Genomic DNA, 13,909 nt, shown 5'->3' on the forward strand with positions numbered 1-13,909 from the left:
ATTATTATATATATATATATATATATATATCCTCCTTTCTCGTCATAGTTGCAGCTGGCAAATGTGTAAATACATGTGGGAAAGTTGAGGACTTGGAATGACAGCTACATACAGTAAGATGACGTTTCTTTTAGAGTCACATGACTCTTTTACAGTAAGTCCAACATGGCAGACGGAGTGGATCTTACGCGGTAACTAAAGCAACATTTTAACTGAAACAGAAATTGAAGACTACTCTGCAACAGGACATTCGCAATGAGGGAGAGACAGAAGAAGAAGAAGGGGAGGACGTGGGCGGAAGCAGCGAAAACGGTATTCTTGGTGTTTTATGTAGCGTTTGTTGTGGTTGTTTTCCTTGAACGCTCCCACTTGTACAACTGTGTTTATGAGTTCACGACCTGCTGGTGAAGATGAAATGTTGCGTGCACCGCGCAAGGCCTGTGTTGACGGTTCGACATTTAGAAAGACCGCTGTCACTACTAGCCTTGTAGCTTTCATCAAGTGGCACCTCACAGCATAAATACAGCGAAATAAATATAAGTCATGTGCACCCAAGCATGCCTCTGAACCCACTGTATGTGTTTTGTGGGGATAGTAAGGCTGACAGGTCTCGTAGGATATTAAGTCCAATGAAGTAACCGTGAAGTAATCACGCCAATGTTGCGCGCTAGCGCGACTAGCATGGGCTAGCGCCTGCTAACGCAACTCTGTTCGTCAACAAGTTTGATTTGTATTATTTGGAAATAAACCACTACAAAACCTCCTGTTTCCGTAGTTAAAGCAACCCAAGAGCAAACTACTTAACTACAAAATCGATGACAAAGTCCGTCTAGTCATGCTAGCGTTTTGCAAGAGTACAATATATGTTGTTAGCATTGAGCTAGCTGACAGCATAGCATGCTAACGAGTATAAAATTATCAAAACGTCCAATAGTAATTTATAATTTAAGCACATTGCAATCGGCTGTAACGCCTTGCGTTAGCTTCATACAGGTATTTACACTTTATAGTTTGCGCACAGCGTGTAGTATGCTAACTGCATAGAAAATAAATAGCGATAACGTTTGTAGGACTCAAAGTTATGTTTCATTGCAGTGCTCAAAACACTAGCTAAAGTAATTCAAGGCTTTTCGAGAGGGTTTGGGAAAAGTGTAAGCGCTACATCTTAAGGTCAGCCATAGTAGTTTTTTTTAATTACCGATTTAAAGTTGCTGATATGTTGTTGTTATTATTATTATTATTACAATTATTATTATTATTATTATTATTATTATTATTATTATTATTATACTGTTATGAGAAGCTTTTATTGTCATGTTTTTTTTTTCAGCCAACACTCAGAGAAGTGAGATGTTACAGCATAAGGTGGTGCATCCACCTCAAACCCAAATGAAACTTTAATTTACCACCCCTTATTTATTACTAGACGGATTCTGTGCATTTTCTCCAGAGATTGCAAAATATTCATGCCAAATATATTTCTAATAGTGGAAAAAAGGAAGAAATACAAAACACAACTGTGCTGTGCTTGTTGACTGGATCATTTTAACCATAGTACAAACTAGTTGAGTTTTTGCATAAATTGCTCAGGCTTTAAGCTAAGATTGAGGAAATCGTCCTGGATCAGGCAAGTCTTGCATCGAAAATCAATAAAAATCAAGACAAAAACCCTAAAAAGGCACACAGTCATTAGAACAAATAACAATTAGTAGATTAAAAAAAAGCTTAAAAACCTTTGCCACTTCTCTGTCAGTCAGTCATGAGCACTTTGCAGTTTAACTGACAGAGAAACAAATGGATATTTACAGTGGTTATACTTACATAAGGGGAGCCTGTACCTCCTACTACAGATAAAATCCTGTTAGCTTGCCGAACAGTACAGAAATATCTTGGTGAGTGAGGAGTGTTGTTCCTGTGGTTATTTATTTTAATTTAATTTTACTGATGTGTAAAAAATGTGATATCTTTAATGAAGTAACCTTTGGACTGCCTCTTAATTTCTGAATATTTTTCCTTTAAATAATCTCTCAGCAAAATATAATCATCTGCATTTTTATTTTCTAGGTTCTGGAGAAGTACCCTAATACACCTATGAGCCATAAAGAGATCTTGCAAGTGATCCAAAGAGAAAGACTTAAGGAAATAAGGTACACAGGTCCTTGTTGTCATAGCTTTGGAGCTGCAGATACACTTCATATATGAGATATTTTCATGAGAGCACAACAGGTGTCATCTGTCATTTCTCAGCTGCTCATATCATGTGCCTTTTTGTTATTCACATAGTCACAGTTACTTTACTCAATTAATAATTGTTTTATTTCTTTTTGTTTCACTTTCACTATTCTCATCCAGAAGGTAAGAAAAGGTAGCCCCCCCGCTTATCTTAACAAACTCACAGCAATGCAGGTTTGTTTGGAGTTGCCTTTTTGCATGTTAATAGGAATAACATGTTCTAGGTGAGGTTGCATAAAAATGCAATGCTACGTTCATAGTTTGAGCTTCCACAGCCACCTGTTGCATAAAAATTACATTTTCTTTTTTTTTCCGAGTAATTAACAAAATAAAAATTAGAAATATTTAAGCATAACTAGAGTAATTTCCCAAAAATTAAAAATAGACTTTTGTTTTTTCTAGTAATTATATTGTTCAAAGCCTTATGTGTTATACTGTGTAAAGCAGCACAAATGCAATTTGACCAAAAAAAAAAAGTAAGGTTCAATTTGTCAGTCTAGATTTGTGCATGACTTAAGCAAAGCTTGACAGATTAATTTTTTTGCAACAGGCATTTTTATGTCAGACCCCTTTATTCTGTGAATATCGGTCCATCACTTTAATTAGATGAGCATTGGATCAGTTTTCTGCAGCTGATTTCTCATAAAGCACAGAGCAAATTTCCCCTCTAACTGCACTGATGCAAATCTGACCTAAACTCACACATGTTTTCCTGATGCATGATAGCAGCTTCTCCCAAGTTACCAGACCAACCTCTCCCCTTCCTTCGTCTTTTCCCAGCCATCTGATTTATGGGGGAACAGATGTGTAAACTGTGTTTTTCCTCTTGTGATCCAGCGGAACGTCGCCGCTGGCGTGTCTGAATGCAATGCTGCACACGAACTCTCGTGGTGAGGAGGGAATCTTCTACAAAGTTCCGGGCAGAATGGGAGTCTACACATTAAAGGTTTGTGAGACACAAGGCACTGTTTATTACTCAGCCAATACAGGAAAAAGGAACTAGCACATGTTTTTCTTTGCTAATTGCAGCTTTTCGGGTACCTGGACACAAATTAAGTTATGAATGTACATGCCGTAGCTGGTCATTTTCTTATTTACTTCTGCTTAACTGTTCCTCCGCTCTGTTTCCTGCATAAAAATAACATGGAGTCTTTTGCTCTGTTTTTCATATAGAAGGACATCTCAGATGTGGTGAAGGAACTGTCGGAAGAGGGCTCTGAAGAGAGCAGTGACAATCTTTCTGACTCTCGAAGCTCAGAAAACAACAGTAGTGCTATCAGTCAAGAGGGCAGGAGAGGAAGGTGGATGCGAAGAGGTATTGTGCCCTTGCATACAGGTTCTTTAATTAACTTACACATGACCATAAATTTTAAAGTCACTTGTTTGCAATGAGTTTCCAGACATTTCTTTGTTGCAAGATAATTTGGTCCTACCTTTACTGCTACAACATTAATATGTGCTGTCTGTTTGTAATCTAATTTGTAATTATGGCTTTAAAAAAAAAAAAAAAGTACTCATTGTAATTATCATAACTCACCATTGCATTGAAATACTTCATAACACAAAAATGTGTGCTTTATATGAAGTATTTTTTTATTTAGCTAAGAATGATGAAGATTTTAGCTGTAACTGTGAATTAACATAATTGATGCAAAGCAGTAAATTCCGTTAAAGTAAATATTTGATAAGCAGGCTACTCAGCATCACATTTCAGACATGCCAAAAATTTAGTTGTACCTGATGTCTCAAATACAGTTTTGGTAGGTCTTTTAGTTTTAAGTGTTCACCAGGAATTCTCAGAGGGTAAGAAAATCATATTCTATCAATATGTAATGAGTATTTGTTTTTTAACTTGTGACAGCAGACTGCTCAAACATTATGGTCCAAGTCAGTGTATGAACTGTACCAGTGTATACTTGTAGTGGATGAAATTTGCAGCTGTAATTTTGAAATGCACTGCAGGATGGCTGATTTACTCTACTGAATAGTAGACTACAGAGTGAATAAATGGGCAGTTTGAACAGTCAGATTGTCTGCCATGAAGAAAGGGTCTCATTCTTAATAGCTCGATTACATGTTTAGCTTATATTTCCTGCAGATTTCAAACAAAATTATCCATCCATCTTCCTCTGCTTATCCAATTTCGGGTTGCAGTGGGGCTGGAACCTAATCCAGCTATTACAGATGAAAGGTTGGGTACACCCTAAACAGGTTGCCAGTCTATCGCAGAGCTAGTTGATGGAGCCACACAACCATTTGTGCTCACATTCAACATTACACCTTAGATTTCCAGTATAACTAACTCAAACTAGCTAACCTGGTTAAACTAGTTTTAGTTGCATGTCTTTGGACTATGGAAGGAAGCTGGAGTTTGCAGTGAGAAGCTGATTTTAGATATGAAATCTAATTAACTTTTGCGCATAAGATTTTGGAAGTACCCATCATATTCTTTTAACACTTGAATATCATTATAATGTATCAGTGCAATCTCTGGAATGTTAACTATTTCCCATTAAAACAGTTTTAATGTGTTTTTTTTTCCTGAAAATAAACAAGAAGGTGATATGAGAGACACAATAAAGCACATTTTCAGCGCACTTAAAAATGTTCGAGGCACTTGGTTTTTTGCTTCTATATCTGTCTCTCCTTGCAAGAATTAACAGTAATCACCCTTCATCCTCGGATTAAATTTTTCCTGATATCAGTTTTCCATCACTTTAATATCTTGATTAAATTTTTCACCATGCTCATCACTGACATCGCTCAGATTTGATGGAAAGAACATTGACAAAACAGTAACATCATATCATTAACTGATATGATTTCAGCATGTTAAACACAAGTTCTCTGCTCTGAGATTGCCAAGAAAATTCTGGCTACTTGCACAAATGTTTCCTATGCTGCTGATCCAGCTGGCTACAATTTCCTTTCAAACTCATCGTCAAGCATCAGTTCACGGATTTCAGGACTAACAAAAACATCTTTGTTGATTTTGGCTTCACTTTTCTCGAGACCAAACTTACATCTTAAATGTTGAAACGCATTGCTGTGTGTGTTCAGTCATCCCAGTTGTCCAGTACTTGGAATGGCTTAACCAGATGAAAATGGTTTTCAGATTTGGGGTCAAAAAGTAAATTTTGAAAAACAAAACACTTGTTGATCAGTGTTATAGATTTGAAATATGTCACCATTATCTAACTTCCAGACCACCTATATAGATTAACAGTGAATACTACTTAATAAAGCACTGAAATATGTCTTTACTAACTCCTTAAACACCTTTAGATGCAACCCCTGTTGACGTTTATTAAAGAGTGAGCGTGTGTTTTTTGCTGAAGTGTCATCACTGTTCATCAGTCAACAGAGAAGGAAAAAACCCCATCAACAGATCATAATGCAATAATGTTTGGCTTTTTTTTTTTTTAGGTGATTGTAGCTGATTGGTTATGCCAGTTAGAGTTAACACCCCCCTGTCAGCTGATGATGTAGGTTATTGTGGAAACACCGGAAACTAGCTCAAGTCGCATTAGACATGCCAAGTTGGAAAGTGGCTTTACCACAAACATAAAATACACCACCTCATCAAAAACATTTCCTGGAATACACGCAGCACTGAACATGATGATAGCGAAAGGTGGGTTTTATCTTTGAGCTTTACTTTGTCCTTAATGCTGTCTGATAATTGTTCACCAAGAGCCTGCTGGCAGCGCACAACAGCCACATTACAACGGTTTCTGATCTTTTGTGATTCTGTGGGGTTAAGATATTGCTTTATTGTGAAATGAACACCTGATTGTGCCTGATTGCAATGCGGTTTGAGAGAGGGAGCTTTTCATCAAGTGCCAATTATTTTGTTTTCCTCAGGTTGTGGTCTTACCGATTCTTATTATTTCTCACTGCCACTTGAATAACTTAAGTGACGGTTAAAACAGGAAACTGATTTTTCTCAGTATGACCCGTGACCACTTCCTCATTATGCACAACTTAAAAGTACCAAGCAAATAACCTTGGTTTACAGCTGAGTAGGAGGGCTCTGATATTGCTTTATTTTCGAAATAATCGATGCAAAGGACTGCAAAGTCAAATGCAAATTAGGCAGCACTGGGAAGGAACTGCTGCAGAATGTAGAAAGATGTTCTGTAAGAAACAGAAGGCAGATAGTAGGAGGGGGATTGTTCTGAAGTTGAGCTCATTTTTAACAATATGATATTTTAGTAAGGTAATGTAATCTGCTTCTTTGTCTACAGAATTGGTTTCAGTTTCGCCAAAACAAAAGCACAATGTTATAAAGTCTGCACACCGCCCTCAGGAAATGTATTTGGTAACATCTGTTTTGTGCTTCTGTGTTTCATAGTTCCCTCCAAGCTGCAGTCACAGCCGTCGTCTCCACAGCCTCGATGCTCGTCGCCGTCTGTCCCCACCAGTAAGCTCATCTCTCCCTCGCAGAAACACAGCAAGAAAGCTTTGAAACAGGTACAGCAAACAACATATATTTCTTGTTGTTTTTCTTTTTTAAACATACATTTAAGTTGTTAACTTATCCTCCCTACTCAGATGAGTAACATGAGTTCCTGCCACACCCCACTCCCATATAAATCACTCCCTCTGTGTTCTGCACTATGCAAATCCACCCTTTTGTTTTTACATCGGTATACAGAGTGTGGAGTCTTAGACTTGGGCTCTTTTTGGGCTACAATGAGCAATTAAATTTGTATGATTATGTTCATTACTTTGTTTTAATTGGCAGCATATAACTCAATGGTAGTGTTTCAGCTGGTGTTCTTTGTTTTTTTTGTTCTCTATCTGACATCTTGCTGATTATTTCAAACATCAGGGAGAAATGCCTGTAGCTGTTTTTTTGTTGTTTTTACAGTGTTAATGTTTTCAAAGAACCCATTTCCCATTGGCTGTCTTTTGCCTTTTGTGTTCCATTTAATTAGATTTAATTTGATTGCACACATTGTAATTCACTCCATCTGTGCTGGTGTGAATTTGTATTCATTATTTGGGCGTAGGTAACACTACAAGATGGCGACTTGGCTGAAACATTACTGGACGGATCTGTTTATTGTTTCCTATTTTATATCTTATTGTGGTGGACCTCCTTTCTTTGCTTCTTTAAACGTGTAGAGAAATTTGTGACAAATTTGATCTGACTTGTTCTCAGATTTACAGCAAGGCGAGGATTTATGCCTCTGTTATGCAACCTATGTTCCATTGCTCTGCTGTTATTTAGCTGTTATTTAACCAGGCAAGTGGCCCTTGGGGAGCAATTGCAGGGAAACAGAGGGTTACACATATTCACACTCTGTTTTTCTCATACTGCTGGCTATTTGCGTCTTTCTGTGTTGTTCATTTTAAGGCCCTAAAGCAGCAGCAGCAGAGAAACCAGCGTAGACAGGGGGGAATGCCAACCTCCTCCAGTCCAAGACTGCTTCTGAAAACCCTTAAAGACATGGCAGATAACATTACAACAAAAACTGGTAGGTGGTAACTCTTACATTGCCAAATTGTTGGATAGTTTACTGATGTTAATTGCATGATATTACTTACAGTTTTGTAGATAGATGATGGATAGTGATGTAGTTCTGGGAATTATCCTGTTTATTATTGCAGGTTTTTATAGCTAGACTACAAAAGGTTATGTATCATCATCATCCAAACATGACTCATATAATTGGCAGCTTTAATGTGGAAACTGAAGCAGTCGGATCTCTGGCTTTCATTTCTCAGAGCATTTCCTTTAGCTCCTCTTCTTCTTTCCAAACAGATTTATGCCACCCAGTCGTACCCAGAAAGGTTCCCCAAAGGTCCAGTCGCCTCAGTGCAGGTAATTCAGACAACTGCTTTTATTTAAATCAGTTGTGTGGAAATTTTTATGATTTAATTATAATATTTAACAGAAAAAAGTTAGCAATTAGTAGTTTCCCTGTAGTCCTGCTTTGTTTTTAAGAAGCAAATAAAAATACTCTTTAGGACAGTTAGGAGCACAATGGCACACAATAACAACCTCTTAGTGTATTTTAAATCACTCCCACATTAATCAGCCTGATAGCACAAATATCCATTAGTATGCCACAAACAGTCACACACGCACTATTAATTCATATGTGAGTGAAATTTTCTAACATCGGGTTAACCAAATTATTTACAGTAAGAATTTTTGTTTCGAGTGTTAAGAATAATCTGACAGTTGGGTTTAACTTTATATGTTCAGCTTTTCTGTGTCTGCTTGTAATCTAGAATTAATTGTCTGCATAGTTATTTCTTAGGTGTAAGTAAAATTATTCTACTTTGACAGAAAACAGTTAAGTAAAACAAATTATTTTACTACATTTAAAAGTGAACTACATAATTCACAGTTGTTTCTTTGCATTATTGAATCTCCCTTGGTTTACATCTGTTTCCTGTTTTGTTTGTATCGCAGGGCAGATAAAACGTGCCAAGTATAAAATAGACGTGGAGACGCCAGACTCTATTTTGGTTAACACCAACCTGCGAGCAATCATCAACAAGCACACTTTCTCTGTCTTGCCTCCAGACTGTCAGCAAAGGCTGGTCAAACTTCTGCCAGAAGTAGACCGCCAGGTAGCCCTAAAATTATACATATGTTATAACGTTTGCTATTTATATTACATTAAATGTAAATGTGTAAGTAAAATTGTTGCTGTGTGCAGTATCTGTCAGTCATTATTTGATATATGCCTCATAAAATATCTTTTTAATCTCTGTAAAACATTTGTATGATTCTTGATGCAAATTCTAGATCATAGGCAGAATCCAAATAAGGTCAATGTACCGATGCAGTGATGTTGATCGTCATGCTGTTAGTCATAACATTGTGCCTTCTCTCCTCAGGCTTGCATGGACGGCCTTCTGAAGGTCACTAGCTCTGCCTTAAACAATGAGTTTTTCACATCAGCAGCTCAGTCTTGGAAAGACAGGCTGGCTGAGGGTTAGTTCAAAAGCTTTCAGTTCATAACTGCAAAATTCAATTCACATTAAAAAAAAAAAGCACAACACCAAGGTTTACATTTGCTCTTTTGTGACTCTTCCATTTTTAGGGGAATTCACTCCTGAATTGCAGCTCCGAATGCGCCAAGAAATTGAGAAGGAAAAGAAAGTTGAGCACTGGAAGGAAGCCTTCTTTGAAAACTATTATGGGGAGAAGTAGGTTCTCTGTTTCATTTATAATTTCTTGATCCACTAATCCTACCTAGTTCTCATGAACCTGGACATCATACAGTATCTTGCTAATCTGTCAGTCCAGCTGTTCGGTCTCCACTTGGCAGGTGAAGATCTTTAGCCCCGAATAAGTGTGTCGTAGGTTTGGGGTTGTTTAGATGACCAATTCTAATATTTTAGCTAAAATTTTAGAATCTCTGTGTTCAGGGAGAATGAGTATGAGGCATGTTTGCTTGGCTTTTCTTGTGAGGACATGTATTGGTGTTATTGCTTTCCCGAGACTCTAACCCCACCTAATCCCAAGTTTAACCATCACAAATAAGTGTGACATCTTTATCCAAACCTTAACCTAAACCAACTTCTTACTTTAACTGTAAAAAACCCCATGTCTTCACTCTCAGAAAGCCCTTTGAAGGCTTTCAAAGAAAATGAGAGCCAAAAAGAGTTCTCAGTCTTACCAAAGGTCATCTAATCCTGACCTGGCAGAGTTTTTAATAAGATATCAGGACAGGTTTTATTTAATTTTCTTTATATACTGTCCTTGGTGTCCTGTATCAAATGACATCAGTCACTCATGCCTGGTCTAAACAGCCATGGCACAGTCACACACACCTTCAGTTAGTTCACTTTTACAGCTGTCATCTTTTCCATCATCCTCTAGGGGAACTTTAGGGGACATCAGGAAATTATATCTACAAAAACTGGCCTAGGTTACACCCTCCCTTATCTTGCAGTGTAGTATTTTTTTCTTAAATATCAAAAAAGACTAAAATCTTAGTACTTGTAGTATTTACAAAAGGAAAATGGAACAGTCACTTTTCTTAAGAATATTGATTGAATATCTGTTTCTAAAGGATATTTACTTTCTGTATAACATATTGGAACAGATTAACCAAACAGGGCAAAATAGTATGTCAGTGCAATGCCCAGATAGCGCTCATAAATGTCATTCGTTTTATGGATGTATGAATTTTTTCCAACAGTTTCACTTTTAATGCACAACTTCAGATTAGATTCTGTGATTCAAAGATTTGTCATTTGTTGTCAAGTTTGTTGTTAAAAATTAAGCAATTCATAAGAAAAAGAACAGATTGAAAAGTAAAATACTACAATGAATAAAACAATACTAGCTGATTAATAGTTTTTAGTTTGTTTGGGCTATTGTCATTTTCAAAGCTCTTCTTGTGTATTTTTAAAAAAAAATAATTTAAAAGATAAGTGTTTAATGACTTTTTCCTCATTCAAGAAAGACTTAATTCGTAGATTTATGTTTTTTTTTCTCTCTTTTTCTTTGTCTCCCTTTCTATTGTACAGTTCTGGGCTCAGCTATGAGGAATCCAAAGAGCTGACAAAGGCTGATTTGAATCAGGAGTCTGCCAGGCTTCAGTCCCCCTCTCATCAGACAGGACCTGTCGCTCAAGCACTAGAGGAATCTAAGTGCACCAAGGACAGCAGCCTGACTGATGCTCCTGCAAAAGACGTAAAGCCAGCGCAGACATCGTCACAGGAGCCTCTGAAAGCACTGCCTGCTCAAAAAGAGCCTGTCTTTACTGCAGAACCCATGAAGACGCGACGCTCACAGTATGCTGAGGATCGGAAGATGAATACAACTGCAAATACTGGACTGGCGGCTGCAGTGAGAGCACCAGAGGTTGAGAAACGTGGTGAATGGAGTGCAGCATGTACAGTGCCAGAAAAGGAGCACAAGGAAGACATGAAGGAGGAGAAAACTGAACGCTCCCAGTTGTCTGTGGACAGCAGCCCTCCACCAAAGGCTAGTTCAGAGTTGAAAGAAGTTCAGTCGGTGTCTATGGTTAAGCCTGCTGCAGAGAGCGAAGAGATCATCTCTGAGCCCAGTGGCTCCTCAGAGCCACTGAAAAGGAAGTCTCTCAGTGAGATAGAGGGTGAATTAACACCAGAGAAAAGACCCCGCATGTCGTCAGTTTCTTCAGTGTCTTCATTCTCATCTGCGTCTCCCTCAGCATCATCCATATCCAGCCCTGCTACACCAACTTCAACAACAAGTCAGAGGGTTCCACCACTAAAGGTAGGAATAAATGTGGCAGCTCAAAGTCTGCTCAGATCACTCTATTTTCTGAGCGGACCTGACAGGTCTGTAGCTTTATCTTTTCAGAGTTGGGAAACTATACTTGCTGAGTATATTGTTAGTCTCACTATGCTCCAAAGACTTAGAGTTTTCCCAGTAAATCCCAGAGTTTGTTGTTTTGTACGTGTGGGAAAATAAAATAGGATACAGCTTGAAGCCTATTTATATTGTTATATGTTTTTTTTTTATTTATATTTTTTAGATATACAAATGGGAATTCATCTCCGTTTTGTTTTTTTTTCCCATTTTGCAGATCCCAGTATCACGAATTCTTCCCTTGCCTGTGTCACCTAGCCAGATCTCACCGAGGACTCCCCTCCCAAGCCCACTTAGTAGCCCATGCCGTACTGGTGCTCGCACTTTGGCAGATATCAAAGCCAAAGCTCAGCTTGCCCGAGCACAACGTGCAGCAGCAGCATCATCTGCTTCAAAGGGGGCAGTGCCAGGCCCAGGGCCAGGTGGAGGCAGTAGTGAGCAGACACACCACTTATCCAGCCCGACATCCCCACAGGGATCTGCTAGGTTAGCAGCCACACAGTTTAGTATATCTTCTCCTTGCCAAGTGGACTCTTTTGGTCCATGTAGCCCAAACCAGTCTCAGAAGTACTTAAGCAAAACTGAAGAAAAACATACAAGTCTTTCTGCTGGTACAGTCAGTACAGGAATCCATAGCGTCCAAAAGAGTTCAAGTGTATCAGCACAACCATCATTGGTGCATGCTTCAAAGGAACAGGAAATCCCATTAACTGCTGGATCAACAACCAGAATCAGCTCCTGCATCCCTGCAAACAACCCGCTGGTCACTCAGCTTCTGCAGGGCAAAGAAGTTCCACTGGAGCAGATCCTCCCAAAACCGCTATCCAAGGTGGAAGTAAAGATGTCAAACTTCTCCTCTGGTACTATGGCAAAGGCGTCACATTCTGCTGAGCACAGGGCTGAGAAGTTCAATACATCAGGCCGAGCTGGTGTTTTCTCAGAAAACACAAAACATCACAGGGAACTTCCTGACAAGGAGACTCAGGAGCAGATCCTACAGGCTCTAATGCAGAGGAAAGTCCAACAAAGTCAGCCTTATGGAGGGGGTGTAGGGCCTCAGTCACCTCAGTACAAAGTTCAGCAACTGATGCACGCAGAAGAGCGACAGGATCGATCCAGGATTTCTGTTGGTTTTTTGGGTCGAAGGAGGATGCCAAGGCCTGCCATGACAGGACATTACCTGCTCAATGTCTCCACGTATGGCAGAGGATCAGAGAGCAGGAGACTTCACCTGTCTGCCATTCCAAACACAACTGTAACCAGCACAAAAAGGGAAACCACAGAAGCAGAGGACGCAGCCAAGGAGGACCAACCAGCCAGGAAGGTTTTTCTGTTTCCTTCTGGGGTCAAAACAGAGCAGCAAAGATGCTCAGTAGGCAAGTCTAATGAACCAGTGGGCTTTCAGCATCACTATAACATAAAGACTGAGCCTGGATCAGAGTATTTTGAAGCTGGTGGTGATAACAACAACACCAGCGCAACCACCAAAGACACCAGCCCCTTTTCTCAATCACACCGAAGGCACCTCGAACTCTGCAATAGTAATCAAGGAAACTCCGAGCCATATCTTACCCACGTGGATCCCAGTCACCAGCGGCCGACTGCCTTTCAATCCCAGAGAACACTCGATAATCAGGAACCCCCGGTAGCGTCACGCTACGGTGGCACTATCAGCATGTCCGTACCTCACACTTTGAACCGCAGCACTGCAGGCACCGGCTCTTCCACATCCTCATCAGAAGCTGATGGTGGTGGCATCCACGGGAGCGTTATGTCCTTCTCAGTGACTGTTACCACCATACCTGCTGGTCACTCATTAGACCACGGCCACCAGGGCGAGCCCTCACCTGAACAGTCATTCATTGAGGGCTCCAACATGGAGGACGTCCAGTCTAAATGCTACTGCCGACTGAAGGCAATGATCATGTGCAAGGGGTGTGGAGCTTTTTGCCATGATGACTGCATAGGCCCCTCAAAACTATGTGTCTCGTGTTTAGTGGTACGATGATATTAAATTAACAGTAACAAAAAATTGGTTAGAGTTGTATTGTCACAGCACAAAGCAGAAGCAAGTGTTTTAGAATCAGTGCATAATAGGCTGAAACATGTTAAGTCACACTCTGGAGAAAACGGCTCTAGGATCGGTTCGTTGTGGGAAAGGCAAGGATTTACACTGGATGGTCTTGTTTTTCCACTAACATCTAAGAAAAGTCGTTTTGTGCAATTGTGTCATAGAAATGCCAATCCATTTTCAATCAAATGTTGTCAGATATGTGAGAAATGAAAACTGGCAGTGTTTGCACTTGGCTAGATTAGTGTGATATATTTTTTTAAATATATATATGCGTC

The 13,909-nt window shown here is 39.3% G+C and overlaps 1 protein-coding gene across 2 annotated transcripts; it reads left to right on the plus strand.

Moving 5' to 3' along the window:
• Positions 1-35: 35 nt before the first annotated feature.
• asxl2 (ASXL transcriptional regulator 2) lies at positions 36-13,909 on the plus strand. Of its 2 annotated transcripts, XM_026152795.1 has the most exons (13): positions 36-312; positions 2,065-2,147; positions 2,353-2,355; positions 3,070-3,178; positions 3,406-3,547; positions 6,587-6,705; positions 7,595-7,715; positions 8,003-8,062; positions 8,660-8,820; positions 9,091-9,187; positions 9,297-9,402; positions 10,732-11,464; positions 11,778-13,909. In XM_026152795.1, the coding sequence occupies exons 1-13, from the start codon at positions 256-258 to the stop codon at positions 13,566-13,568; spliced, it is 3,582 nt and encodes a 1,193-aa protein (XP_026008580.1). In that variant the 5' UTR covers positions 36-255; the 3' UTR covers positions 13,569-13,909. The 2 variants fall into 2 exon arrangements, with proteins under 2 accessions (XP_026008580.1, XP_026008581.1); XM_026152796.1 differs by lacking the exon at positions 2,353-2,355.

This window comes from Astatotilapia calliptera, chromosome 19 (genome assembly GCF_900246225.1).
Source record: "Astatotilapia calliptera chromosome 19, fAstCal1.2, whole genome shotgun sequence".
Lineage (NCBI taxonomy): Eukaryota > Metazoa > Chordata > Actinopteri > Cichliformes > Cichlidae > Astatotilapia > Astatotilapia calliptera.